Source organism: Saccostrea cucullata, unplaced genomic scaffold (genome assembly GCF_032062105.1).
Source record: "Saccostrea cucullata isolate Sc308-1 unplaced genomic scaffold, CSIRO_AGI_Scuc_v1 ctg5585, whole genome shotgun sequence".
In the NCBI taxonomy this organism is placed as follows: Eukaryota; Metazoa; Mollusca; class Bivalvia; order Ostreida; family Ostreidae; genus Saccostrea; species Saccostrea cuccullata.
In genome coordinates this window covers 68483-83837 of record NW_026929974.1, presented here as the reverse complement: position 1 = coordinate 83837, position 15355 = coordinate 68483, and the positions used below count along the sequence as shown (strand labels likewise).

The 15355-nt window shown below is 32.3% G+C and overlaps 1 protein-coding gene and 1 long non-coding RNA gene across 3 annotated transcripts; both read left to right on the top strand.

Annotated features, from left to right (window-relative positions):
* The first annotated feature begins 2498 nt into the window (after positions 1-2498).
* On the top strand, positions 2499-5892 carry LOC134282613 (complement C1q-like protein 2). The gene is made up of 2 exons (XM_062765012.1): positions 2499-2619; positions 5474-5892. The coding sequence occupies exons 1-2, from the start codon at positions 2499-2501 to the stop codon at positions 5890-5892; spliced, it is 540 nt and encodes a 179-aa protein (XP_062620996.1).
* Positions 5893-9153: 3261 nt separating this feature from the next.
* Positions 9154-11075, top strand: LOC134282610 (uncharacterized). Of its 2 annotated transcripts, none has more exons than XR_009995320.1 (3): positions 9154-9194; positions 9472-9674; positions 10619-11075. It is a non-coding gene; the product is annotated as an uncharacterized LOC134282610 (long non-coding RNA). The 2 variants fall into 2 exon arrangements; XR_009995321.1 differs by having other exon boundaries at positions 9544-9674; positions 10619-11073.
* The last annotated feature ends 4280 nt before the right edge of the window (positions 11076-15355 follow it).

Here is a 15355-nt window from a genome sequence, read left to right as displayed (position 1 = left end):
CTGACTAGGTCATTGTATCGACCAAAACTTGCAAAATGATGACTTTAAACGAGACTGTTGATTTTCTTGTTTCATGAACTTGCTTGTCAATGATGTACCTCGTTCAGAGATTGTTCATATGTAGAGCATGCTCTTTCATACCGTATCAACTGAGATAAGTAAACACTATATGCAGGTGATGAAGTTATATTGCTGCATAATTAAGGAAAGTTGACAAAAGAAAAGTTAGAATTATAACCTTAATCATAGAGCCTGGTTATTACATGTAGATTACCACTGATGTCTTTTTCAAGTAAAATATCCAAGTATGAAACAGATGTATCAGATTCTGTAGTATCTTTTATCTCAAGCTCACCGGGATATATGTCATCGAAATAGGATTGAAAATTTGCATTGTTAATTGACAATACGTCGTCGATACATCTAAATGCATAAACTTTCGGCAATCCTCGCGAATATGTTCACCTTTTCAACGCATTTGATAAAGCCAATACCAAACCACACAATAAAGATACGCAGCATAGTTAAGGCTTGAATAAGGGGGCGGGGCCTAATTTATACGGGAAAAGTTTACTGTGACGTCACACAAAAATATGATTTTTATGTATTTCTCATTGTACCTGAAAATAAAATAGTTTGCAACTTTTAACTGTATTCGCATAATAAACAACAATTAAACTTATCAATGCATCTAAAAAACTTGCTAGTTAAATCCCATGTAGCTTGTTATAGACAAAGCACTGATCGACATGAACTTGTAAACATGACGTCATTTTGGTAAAAATGACGTATTTCATGTGCTGTGAGATCAGATTCAGGATTTTTTTAACAATGAAAAATGTGTTTTATTATTAAACGAAATACTATTTACAGGTTTTAAACAGTCGATTAATACCAATGCATATCCTCTGTTTAGTGCGATTATTAATTAATTATCAAGAGAATGTGTTTAATTAATTATATCGTGTTTTTATGTACAGGGTACGTATATTTTGCATTGAGATGCCTCATAAAATCGCACTTTCGCAAGGGCATACACTTTATAGATCTTAACCATTTTTTGAATATAGATAAAGGATATTTTTCTTAACTTGAAAAGTGCTGCTGCTTTCTTTAAATCGACGGCGTGATTTTATAAGTACACAAAATATTTGGTAAAATACAAACATATTTCGACATTAGCTTATTTACCTGAAAATTTAACTATTGAAACGCGAAATATATTCAAAGCAGCAGCACTTTTCAGAAACTACAAAGTATGCTGATACAAATAATAACTTGAATTTTTAATTTCAACTAGGGTATGCCCTTGCGATATTGAAATTTGTTCATGACCTACATTCAGTTCACGAACTATGCATTCATCACGTGACTGTCCATCGATGGGACCAAACTTCATACAGTACAGAGTGGGTTATACTATGCTATTTCAATAAGTATTTGTGTTCTGTATTAATAAAACAGCTAAATTAAAATAAATTCAGTTTTAAAAAGGTCCCCCTTTTTTGCACATCTATTTTAAGTTGATTTCTCATAGTAGGCTTAATCAGTGCTGCGTATCCTCTATTATGTTCTCTGACTGTCAAGGACGATAATTTGTACTGTAACATAGAATACTAAATTAAGATAATCTCTCTAAAACTTTGAATTATAATATGATACTTTAATTTGTATTTCTTTAAAATGCTGGTATTTTTTTTTTGGACTTAGATAAATGTTTGTACACATATGGTTATTTGCTTGATGAGTTTTTCAGTTATAAGCATTAAAAAAAAAATACTTTGCAATGCATTTAATATTTCAACACTTCTGAAGCAAATGAAATGTATACAAATTGTTAATATTAAATTGTTTGATTGGTTGTATACTGATATAGAGACGTCACCATTGCAAATTTAGGCCTATGCTCGGCACTAACGGCCTTTGAGCAGGAAGGGATCTTTATCGTGCCACACCCGCTGTGACACGGGGCCTCGGTTTATACGATCTCATCCGAAGGACCGCCCCATTTAGTCGCCTTTTACGACAAGCAAGAGGGTACTGAGGAACTATTCTAACCCGGATCCCCACGGGGCTTAATTGTTTGATACTTTTTTGATTTTCAGAAAACTGCCACGCTGATGCATTCACAACGCCATTTATTTAAACAATATGAAAAATGATCTCCTCTTATGTCAAATTGCAGTTATTGAATTTTGACAGACGTTTCTTAATACAATACCTTTGCAATTGTAATAGATATATTTAATCCAAAATATGTGATAAAATATCGTCTCTGTCAACTAAATGTTTAGTTAGAAATGTTTTAATATTGAACATTGACCTGATGTTGCAAAATTTTGTCTACAGAATCAATGAATAAAATAGAGGTAGCCACATGTCGGAATTTATTTCGTTAGAAAAAAATGAAAACTGTGGGACTTTAATCTAACACTTCATTGATATCTTAAATATGCATACAACTCCTACTGATTTTTTTTCTATAAATAAAGATAAATATGACATTCTTCTTGCATACTACTGAGTTTGATAGACACAATGCTGCTAGCACATCTCGGCCTCGTCTTCGTTCTTGTCGGCTTTTGCGCATGCCTGGACAGCCATGTCAAATCTTCTCTGGTATGTAAATAATAATAGGTTGTAGAATATATTCCAAATCAGGTTGTGTATGTAAAATCGGATAAAGTCCCCTAAACCGGGTATCGTTAAATCCGCAAAGTATGGTTTCCCGTGCAAACAGAAAGATAAAAGAACGGTGCATGGTATCAATTGGCATTATATAGATATATACTTGTGGGTTTATTTTGTATTAAACCTCATTCTAAGTTCTTTTTTATTTTTCACTGGAATATTCCCACAACTTATTTTCTAATATTTTGCATTATATACAAAGTGTATATTTTTCAAGAAAATTTATGACTCACCGCGTTACTTCCCTTTCCCATTTAAAATCGAACGATCTTAGATACTATTAGGGATGGTATAATTATACCGGAACATTTTTTCAGCAAAAAAAAAATTATGCAAAGAATTCTTTAAAAAAAGGACGACTTTTCATATCAATTTTAGAATATATCTGAGGAACGTTATAAAGATTTTTGTGTGAAATATAATGATTAAAAAGAATTTTAAGAACAAAGATGAGTTTATTTAAAAAAAAAAAAACTTGTACGGCCGTTCAATCACTTTCATGATAGCAATATTTAGTTGTTTTGTATTACATTACTGAAACATCTCATGTAAGACTATCTTGGTGAAATACATGGGAATTTTTTTTTTGTTCCCAGACTTTTAGTTTTTGTAGTTATGTAGTGCAGGGTATAACGTGAAAATGTTGCAAATATTTTTAACATTGTGAGGCAAAACGAACACCAGTTTTGGTGCAGAAGGAGAATTAAACGTGCTCTCCTCCATTTGATTTAGTACTTGCTGCCATCTCCGCAAAAAACCAGACTTCAAAATACTTTCTCGACTATTAGCTAATATCTTTGACTAATAATGATTTCTGGTGAAAATTGACTAGTCAACATGTGCTGTCACGATGTTTAAATTTTGAAAATATTTTTAGTTAAATAAAGAAAATAAAAGCTAACTTTTTTTTCATTAAGGCAATTACAAAATCTGTAATAGATTTCAATGTCATTGAAAAATTGCACATCACAGAAACTACAAGTTAAAATGGGAATTCTTCAAATTCGCTGAAAATGCCTAATTTATTTACTTGAATGTTATTCAGAATTGAAATTTGAGCAGATTTTCTATTTCTCTTGTAACACGAGCTTTGATTGCTTACAGAGTCGGGTGTAAATTTCCTTGCTCTGGACTTGAGCCGGGGAAAAATAAAACGTGACGTCACAATGCACACTTTCTCTATGATAAAAACCAAATAACATGACTTCATGATGCATTGTAGTACATAGTTATCTTATCGATAGAGTGAGACACAGATGATTAGACTTTGATGTTTACAGAGCATTTTTATTGATATATAGGAAATAAATTCGTTACCCAGGTCCAATTATGGGTGTAGGATTTACCCCGGGTTGTATTCCATTCACCCTGAGGCCGAAGGCCCGGAAAACGCGGGGTAAATCCCCGTACACCCTTGACTGAACCTTGATAACTAATAATATTGTTTGCTTGAAAAGAGGGAGGGTGTATATAGAGATCAGGATGTACGTCCGTCTGTACGTCTGTCCGTCTGTTACCCTTTTGGGTACACGTCTCTTATTCAGGATTTCTCTTATACCACACAATGAAATTTAATGAGATTTCACAGAATCTTTGTTACATAGGGTCATTGTACATCTCCTATTATACTTTTTGATTGGACACAAATGTAATATGATTTCCGAGAGCAAAACATTCCTTCTGATTAATATTGAAGGATGCCAATCTCTAATTCACAACTTATTATAAAACACTGTTTAAAATAAATGATACTTTCACAGATTCTACATCATGCCACCTTCTATTTTTCTTTTTGATTTGACTCATATTTCGGGTCTCCCGGAGCAAAACACAAACTTAACCATTATAAACATATGGAAGGTGTGATGTATCATATAGTTAGCACAGTGCCCACAGTACCTTTTTTATATAGAATTACTACATGTACTATAACAAGATGAAAATGAATGTTCTGCTATAAACAGTTAAAAAAAAGAAGAGGGAATGGTGTGTGTCGTGTTGTTAAAAGCTTTCTAAGATTAATGTCAAATTATTATTCTAGTGTAAAAAAAAGACAGTCGTCACCTATTGATGTAACTTTCCTGACTGAGTTGTTTTGCAAGTGAAAAGGTTGTGAAATGCTTGTATTTATATTGTGACAAGAAACAAGAGAATAGAAAAGAATTCTTTTTCTTAAAGACAGATGTAAAATAACGAGGAAATCCATCGTCAATTCAGTGTATAAATAATGGACTAACAATAAGTATAAAAAAACGTCAGTCAGCATTTGACTCAAAAATTAATTGTATATCCTGACAAGGTCATTAGCAATCGCAGCATATCTTACTCTTTAAGTTTAGTTACTTTAGTATACAGTTATGTAACTGCGATTTTATATAATCAAGTTTGTTCAAATGAAGAGCCACCCCCTCTTCAAAGGGGAGATAATTACAAACTAGTGAAAATTTATAGGCATGTCACGACCAACCAGCAGAATAAAGGAGCAATTAGAGTGGATCATAGTCATACAAAGGAATATAAAGGCTATATCAATAACAAAATTTCATCTTATAAACAGCAAAGCCATTATGTGTCATGCTAATTTAAAAGTATCTTTAGGAAGTATAGATTTGAGTTACCTCAAATACAACCTCCTTTAAATCCTTTATTACTAGTTTTAACTTACAAGTTTTCAAAACTGAATTGAATTTTGTTTTTCCTAACCATTGCTCAGGTGAGCGATGTGGCCTCTGGGCCTCTTGTTGAAATTAGTTTTAACAATTGTATATGATATGTTTTTTAGACATTCACGTCAGATCCAAACGATGCGCACCTTCCAACAATGCGTACTTCTATGCCAGGTTAACACACAATCTCAAAAATCACCATGGACGCGTTCCTTTTAATCGAGTTATTGTCAACAAATTACGTCGTTACAATCCTTCCAGCGGTTTCTTTGTATGTCCTCGCTCAGGGTACTACGTATTCACTTGGACATTGATGACCGACCACAAAGAGTGGGTCATTTCTGACTTGATCGTTGGCGGTTCTGCAAAGGGGAAACTAATCGTGGACAGTGATGAAGGATTAGAAAGTGGGTCAACGACAGTCCTTGTATATGTCCGCGGAGGACAGCATGTTTTCGTTCGAATAACGGGTGGTAATCGAAACATCGAATCCCGGGGGAGTGTACCGAGTTTTTCGGGTTGGAGATTGCCTTAGACGTGGAGACTGAAACATGCAACAATAAATGGACCTTACTGATAACATTGATTTTTCTTAATTACTTTTTACTGAAAATTTCAACTTCTTATATTCTTTAGGCAAAATTTCATTTGTTTTCTTTTAATTCTATTTTCTGTTTTCGTTTAAATAAATTTTGAAGTCAATATGACATCTGTTTATTTTAAGATTACAAATTAATTGAGATAAACGATCGTATTTAACATTCATAAGTATACCAGTATTGATACACAAACAATTGCATTGGACATGTTTTTACCAACTTCGATTGTTCTCTCCAATCTGTAATCAATAAACATACAATACGAAATAAAAATGCAAGGTGATGGGGACTGAAGAGAAAAGGAGGCAAATAAAGACTAGAAAGGGGTTGTAAAGAAATATTGAATGAGTGTTCTCAGATACTTTTAAATGTTTTCGGTGATTATTTAATATAATTATCTTTTTACAATGTTGATATTATTTTGATTTCTCAGAAAGTGGCTCCCATCAGCCATGTATCTCAAATCACTTGACTCGACACTAGTCTAATGTTTGGGCGATGTGATATATATACGAAGTTTTTATGATATTAATAGTTTATTAATTAGATATAGATAAGTTATACAGATTGTCAAATTAGTCATAAATCTCTTATAGATTCCATTAAATTACCGGTAAAAGTGTAGGATCTGTAAATAATTTTTTAAAATATTGATGTTTTGATATTGCTGATGGTTTTGTACGGGAAAGGACAATTTTTTATAAACAAACCAGCAGATTCCAAAAGTTCACCCTTTCTTTCTTTAAAAACCACGTGTTTATAGAATTTCTACAATCGATAACTGTTTGTTATATGCACCCTATAGATTCTTGCAATTTTTCAATTTCAACTGTTGATTTTTATTTGATTCTGTTTGTTTTATATGTTTTTTTTTCTTCTCTACATAAATGGTAGTTTTGCATTAACTGTCGTTTCTCAGTCCATTGCCAATGTATTTGATGGAGAATCGTTTTACAATTAACCAAAAAAAACCTCAGATAACAATTTTTGATACCCTTCTGAATATAGGCGGTCCAAACATATCATTCTTTAAATAAAGTTATTTCCACACATTTTTCCCCGAGCACTCGTGTTCAAAAAATTCTTACCTAAAAGACCAGACCTCGCTGTACAACATTTGGATTCTCTTATCCCTTAATGAATTATTTGACATATAAAATCATTACGTAAGAGTGAGGCAGCAAATTCACATGTAATTTTATGCAATAAAATGTCAACAAACCTGTCACATAAAGAATCAATTGCACCTTTGAGAACTTTTTTTCATCTCAATCCTTAGTAATTGTATCTCTTTCACACTTGTAAAAAATCCATTCAGTTAACATCTGTTTATAAAATAGTGTTAAAAATAAATAAAATATTTAATATCAACAGTATTTTTCTTTAATTATAAATCGTTAAAAATATGTTTTGTTTGACACCTACTCCTATATATGTATGCTATTAAATAAATTTGCATGTATAAAGTTTCAGTCTTGATTCAAATTGGTGACTCGACAACTAACAAACAGATAAACATGTTTCATATTTGTTCACTGTATTCAATTTTGTTAGAAACAAAGACGTTGCTTTACTACCTCCTATACATCTGGTCACATTTCTAGTGATCTCAGGGATCCATATATTTGCCCTTTGCACAGGTTCTTAAATGTACACTAAAATATTTACTAGAGTTATCGCTCTTCTTATCTTGTTTTTACATCGGCATATTTTAAACTCTTTTATTCTATGTCATTCATTTTGGTTTACTTATTTTAATTCCCTGCTTTTGAGTTGTACATGGTTACCCAGTGAAAATCCCTTATTACTTAGTCTATCGTTCAACAGAGTTGGGCGTGTGTGTTAGAGAGAGGGTGTGTTTTTGTGTTTTTATGATGATGGATGTGTACATGTAAGTATATGCTTTGTTGGAAAGTAAAGTAACGAAATGTGCATCCTGATTGTTATCCTATCTTGTCTTGATTCGTTGATATGCTTTTAATTAAACTTTTGATTACTTTTATAATTACAATGGTAAAATTAAATACCTGGAATTATAATTCATTGGGAATAATCGGTGAAAAAAGTTCACTCTTTTATTTTTTATTCTCCTATGGCATGTTAAAACTTGTGTCCAATCAGAATGCAATGAGAGAAGCCACATCCAATGCTACCCACCCGGAGCACTCTATCTGTGTGTGGTTATGTCAGATGGTGGTCTGTTTTTCATTTCTTTGATTGCTTATTAATAACAAGCATAAAAGTAATGAATAAAAGTTTGTTTTGAATAATAATGAGTATTTTTTTAATAATCTTTCACTTCTTTTTTCACTGCTCATTATATATTTCATATTTTTTATTATATAAAATGAACTGACTTCGATCATGGATTTGCGCTATGTATCAAAAATGTCAAAAAACTTATTAAGTTAAATAATATAAACAAGATATGAAATACGGTGTATAAAATGTATTGTAAATAATTAATAGGAGGCACATTTTTAGTGATGATACCGTATTAAGCGATGAAAAAATTGAACTTATTTACAAAGTTAATAGCAGTAAAACATAAACATTTTGATAGCCGTTGATTTAGGCGGTTTTGCAAAATGCATTATTTTAGAACTTTAGTATTTGAATAAAAGAAGGAAAATAAATCCAAAATCAAATACCAATTATTTAATTCATTTTTATGTTCCTAGTTTCTCTCAATAAAAAAGAAAGGACCTTCAAAGACATACCTAATGAACATTTTGAAATCTGTGCTGGATGCCTTATAATCTACACCAACAACAATTACATGTAGTTCATTAGGCGGAAGCCGCCTTTTACTCTTGCATGCTTTGTTGACCTTTCGACCTCTCAAGATGTTTGCCCCATTTCATGGTACTCCAAACGGATGTATCTTAAACTAAGGGCATACAATCCGCTTAATCATATTCGACCCCCTTCCCAATCTTTATCGTTATTACATGTATCATATCAAAAAGCGTGTGTTATGGCGAATTTATTTTAACGATTTATTTTGATTAATGTAAAAAAGTCCAATAAAAATAATAGCCTTATAATAGAACGAATAGTTACTTTAGTACTGCTGAAACGTTTCACGTTTGAGAGAAGAACGAACGACAACTCTGTATGTCTAAAACATAAACAATTCGGGTTCAACATAACATTTGATTAGCACGGACTGAAGCGATCTTTAGAAATACTACGAGGTTGACTGGAAGTGACAGGCCTTCTCTTCAAAATAAACAAGGTAACTCACGCTGCATGATTAGCCTATCTTTTATTGTCACCCTTATCTTTGATTGTTTTAACCTAAAAATGTCGCCTCCCTATGCAGGCATGCTTTAGATATCGTAATAATATGATAGCTGTTATGGTCGGGTCTTATCGAACGAACTGGTACTCTGGTACTCTATAATTACCATGATTACATGCCTGGGAGAAATTATTTGAGGAATTATCATGCCGAGTTTGTGTATACATTTATATATCCTTTCTCATTTAATGTTAATACATGCATGTTGAAGGATGGGCCAAAACTGTAAAATCTGGACAGAAATTAATACGCAAGCATAAGAACTACATTGTGTTTTGTATAGATGTGTCCCTGCTACGGAGGCACCTAACAGAAAGGGGATATAATTAAGATTGCATTGTGGATTTGCCCTGTGCCACCTCTAAATGGCAGAAGAAAACTCAACTCAGCACAACCAGAAACACTTTTCTGAAGGTGAGTACATCAATTTATTATATTTCTAGATAAGTGGAAAAATTTTTCATAACTTTTGATACATATTTCTTATAGCATAACAAATCTTCTTTTTATGATGGCAAAACTGAACCGAATACTATTTTTGAAAGTATATTTTGACTTTTCTTATTTTTGTTGACTTATTTTCTTTTTATTTTTTTTAAATACATGCAAATACATGATTACTTATAATAGTAGGCTTTTGAAAGAGAAAACAAATACAAAAAAATATTAGAGAAGTCAAATCGGTCAATATTTAACATGTTTAATAATCGCTTACTCGATATCTGACTTTTTCATTACATGTACAAAATTATCAATTCCATTGGAAATAATTTTTGGTAGTAAAATTAGTTATCAAATAAAACACAAATGCACAATACACCCAAAATTACAAAAGGTTGTTTTAATTGGATCTATTTGAAAAACTGCTGTGTACACATGTAGGTTATATAACTAGCGAAGGAGAGGGGACGGATGTAGTTGGTCAGGATCGCTAGTCTTATATTATTTCATTTGTAAATTGGTTGTTTCCAGTATATTTACACTAAACTTACTACACAAGTTCACTTTCAGCAGTTTTGAATCTTTTGTTATTTCTATATACCCACTTCACTCTTGAAGTGGGTAAAGTGGCATTGATAACTTTCTGATAAAAATGTGTACCTTGAAATAAGAAATAATATACATCCGCGTAAACGAGTACCTTTTTTTAGTATTCGATACTTGGACCTTGGATCGAGTACCCGGTAAAGTTAACTTCCCTAGAAAATATATTAAAATACCCGGTATTTCATTAAAGGTTATTTGAAGTCCTTGATTTCATTTATTGAAAGTCAGATACATAATGTGAAATAATTTTAATTTGTTAAATAAACATTGTGAGATATTCTTAATTTTTTTTTCAATTATACACTTTGTAGAAAATTCTGCCAAGAGACAGTTGTGAAGGGAATCGTGTAGATAATCTCCAGAAAAGAAATCACCACTGATATTGGGATGTATGTACCAATATTTTAATACAATCATCAAAGACAAATTTACCACAGGAATAAAAATAAAACTGTCTGGTATTCAAGGGCCTGCCATGGTAGAAGTTCTCCTGAAGAAAATATTCCATTTATTGTGGACATCATGACACAGGGCTCACCTGTCATCAGCATTAGAGACTTGTGTGATTTGTTCTACCTGGGCCATACATGTATTGAAAGAAAACAATTCATAGAACCACAAGCACATTCATTTGTAAATCTATGTAAGGTCTTCTGTGTATGTTGTATTCCTTATATAATTTGCTATTTTATAACAAGACTTTGTTTCATTGGTACTAAAACTTGATACATGAACACATAAAAATCCCAAAGCAGTTGTGATATTTATTGTTTTTTATTACTCATTAGTTCTCATTTTTGTGTGAAATTTTATAATTTTCCATTTCTTGTTCCCTAAAACCATATCTTACAAATTTTATGCATTGCAACTTGCATTTCAATTTTAACTTGTTATACTTGACAAAAACTAGAGGTACTGTGAGCAATGAACTCACTAAATGATACCCCCGCCTCCCATATGATTATAATGGAAAAGTCTATGTTTTGGTGTGGCCAGGAAACCAAAAATATGTGTCGGATCAAAAAGTAAAAGAGGAGGTGCACAATGGCAATATGTAATAAAGATTCTGTGGAGGTTTCATTAAATTTCACTCAGTGGTATAAGAGGAATTGCGGATAAGAGATGAGTACCCCAAAGCGTAACAGACGGACGAACGGACAGCTAGACGTACGTACATACGGACATACCGATTACAGAATACCCTCCCACTTTTCAAGCGGGGATATAGTAAATGTTAAAATATTCATATTGCTATTGACGTGACTTATTCTCAGGTATCCGCATCAAAAGCGAGACATATTGTTTATTTTGTTCCTTGGTTTCAATACTACAATCCAAAGTATTTTTCACCCCCCCCTTTTAAAAAAGATTATGCTTCAAATATGTGTCATTTAAGTTTTGCACATGAGAACTTGCAAACATGCTTCCGCCTATCAGTACTCTCAGTACTTTGATTTTAATTATTATTTCACTTGTAGAGATATCTACACTCTGTATGCAGGTGATAAAGGTATATTGTTGCATAAGTAAGGGAAATTTACGATAGAAAAGTTAAAGTCATCACGTTTATCATAAAGCTTGGTTGTTAGATTACCATTAACGTCTTTTTCAAATAAAATATCCAAGTATGAAACAGAAGTGTCAGACTCTGAGGTATCTTTTATCATATTCACATTTGTGAATGATATGCATTGCTCATAAGGAGCAACCTTTTTATGTTATGTAACGACATTGCTCGCGCAGAGACTCTTTTTTTTCTATCTTTTTTTCTATTTTTCAGAAATGGATTTAAATTCGCTCATTCAAAGTGGAAACTATTAATGTTGACGAAAGTTTAAACTCGATATTTTTCTTCATGGACTTGTTATTTTGTAGCAGCTTAATTTCCTTGCTTTGCTTAACCTATTTTTTAGGTTTCTAGACATACATGTATCTAACTTTAATTTCACTCTTCTTTTTGTTTTTAAAATACCGTCCGATTTTGTTATCATTGCCGTCCGATAATATATTATCTGACTGGTAATTATTATTATCGGACTGCAAGAACAAAGGCATGACGTCACAGCAATGTTTTAATATAAGATACCGTTACAACTGTACTCGTGACCTACGACGATGGCCTTCTCCTCTTGCCAGTAAACCAGGTCGTTCCCTGTACAGTGAGTGATCCTCGAGCCCCTCATCCTTAAATCTTCGACGTGTGTTCTTAATGGCAATGATAAAATATCATTAAAAAGACTTTCTTTCTAAATGTCAATAATAAGATGTCACTAAGAGGACTTTCTTTTAGGTATCCCGTTTGATTAAAAAAAACATCCATTCGTGTTCGTCTTTTATACCCATCCACATAAAGCGAATGTGGTCTGTCATTACATTATTGAACTTCAAGGCGTTAACAAACTACTGGACATTGCTAATAACAATATATCAAAGGAATCTTTCGTTAAAGTAAATAATATATCCGATATCGTTATAAAACTTCATATGGACTTATACTTCATATAAACTTCATATAATTTCTAATAAAAAAATTACAATTATTTTTTTTAATTAAGAATAGATGTGTGGACTCCCCCTCACGTCCACGTTTTTAATCTAAGTGAAAAAATGCCGCAACAGCGGTCTTTAACTTCATAGGAAGAAGAAGAAGAAGGTTTTTGGGTTCTGCAAATACTTTTTGATGATAAAATCTGCCCCGTTTGACAATTTTTACACACTTTTTCAATAAAGAGCGAATGCTGTCTTCATACCATACCCTTTCAGTTGGAATATTTGCTACCCATTTGTCACTTAAAGCGGAAGAACATTTGCACTTTTCTAATTCTGTCAAAGGATCTGGTTGAAAAACACTTGCCGTGGCTTTAAACTCCACATTAAGACATATCGAATACATATCGGCGACGAATTGTCAACAATGGTAATTTCTATTCATATGTCAACACGATATATCCTCAAGCTTGTGAGCTTGAAAAAGAATGGCCGACCAAAGTTTTGCATAAAAATATATAGGAAAATTCTTTAAAATACTTCTTCTTAAGAATATCGAAGCCATGATTGGCAATATCTATATGGAAGCATCCTCAGGTCGTGTAGATTCAAGTTTGTTTAAATCATTACCAAAGTTTTACATAGAAATACATAGGAAAATTCTTTAGAAATATTCTTCTCAAGAATAACAAAGCCATGATTGTTCATATTTATATGTAAGCATTGTTACAACGCACTTTGAAAAATTTTTTCAAAGTGCGTTAAAATTTGGGACCAAGCTAGCGCACTTTGAAAAAAATATTTTTTTTTCAAAGTGCGTGAATATCAACCATATTATCGCACTTTGAAAAAAAATGTAAAGATTGATCAATATTCCTTCAAATAATCGGTATGATAAATAACAGATCTTGGTTTGATAATTTTTTTTTATGATAAAGTCACTGTAGGACCTAAGATATTGACGTTTTAAATATTTAAGGGTTTGATAAAATAAAAGGGAAAATTAAAGGGTCTGGAAAGAAAGAGTGACGTTTGTTTAAGTTTATTAATTCGTTTCTTCTTCTTTTTTTTGATTATAGTCATTGATAAGTAGATGTAAATGTGTATAGGGGGCACTAACAGAGGACAGCTTCAAGCAACTTAGCATTTATCAAAATAAAAAGGGGCTAATTTGATTGTTCAAAACTATGAAAATTCTTTCTCTCTCATACATTTTACTGTACTTAAAAATTTCTAGTTTTCATCTGTTTTAATTAACTCATTTATTATTGAAAGTTTTCAACGTCATACCAGTTAGGTAAATACATAATTATATGAATGCTTTGAGCATAGAAAAGACATCGAGACTGGGCGAGGGGCCAGGGGAGGGGATGGGGGGCTAAGCCCCCCACTTATTTTGGAAAGATATATACATCTAATAAGCATTGAAAATGCAGTGTACCCTTTTCAGGTTTCTTGCTCCCCTCCCCCGTTTGTTACCGACCCCTATGTATTGGAAAGATAAAGATTTGGACTGAGGGATGTTATAACTGTCTTCTCCTCTTTTCGACGGGAGTAAATCAATTCATTTTTGAGGTTAGGGTTAGGCTTAGTTTTTTGAAAGATAAATAACAAATAAAATATTTCCATCACTAAAATATGATTTTTTTTTGCAAAGTGCGTAAAGTGTCTCCATGGTAAACTAGATGCTGTCATGAGACAGTAATACCCGCACTATGGTGTTTGCCTCTAAATATACACTCATTCATATTGGACTTTCCAAGGAAGAAGTCAAAATAATTCTATAATTATCACCGTACATGTATTCGTCAAATTGAACATAAAATTTTCAGATGACCATATCAACTCTGAGCCTCACATATGTATTTTAAAATACTTAATTCATAACCAGTCTGAAATAACAGAATTTAATTAATGATTGAAGTAAATTACTTAATTAGATTCAAATAAATAATTTTCCCATAATTTGGAACTTTTTAAATTTACTTTCTCAACGACATAAAATATTATTTTAGTACAAAGCGTTTTTGATGAATTTATCAAAATGTGCAAACTGATTTTAGTATTTGGTCGGGAAAAAACCCCATTGAAAATACAACCCGATTAATTTGTCAATGCCTATCTCCCCCCCCCCCCCCCCACACACACACACACTCTCTCTCTCTCACTCTCACTTTTTTTTAAAAAACATAGTTTAGTTTATTATGATAGTTTGAAATTTGTTCTTGTACTAAACAGTTTTATTTTTTACATTCACATTGGGTTTGCGTCACCCATTATCATATTTCTAGATATCACCTCTCGGCACACCTCGGCCAATTCATACTGGCAACGGAATCAGCAAAGGTTTGTCGAATGAGATTATTTAGCACATGTATGCTGACGATGCAGTGTGGTCAGTTAAAATCATTTGTGTTTTAATTGGATTATATGGATTATATTTCATGTATAATTCGTTGTCACGACCTATGACATTCGGTAAGTACAAGATTTAGTATAGATTGCATAAAAATAAATAAATGCAAATGGTTAGGTTGAAGTTCAAAAAGGGTCAACATGGT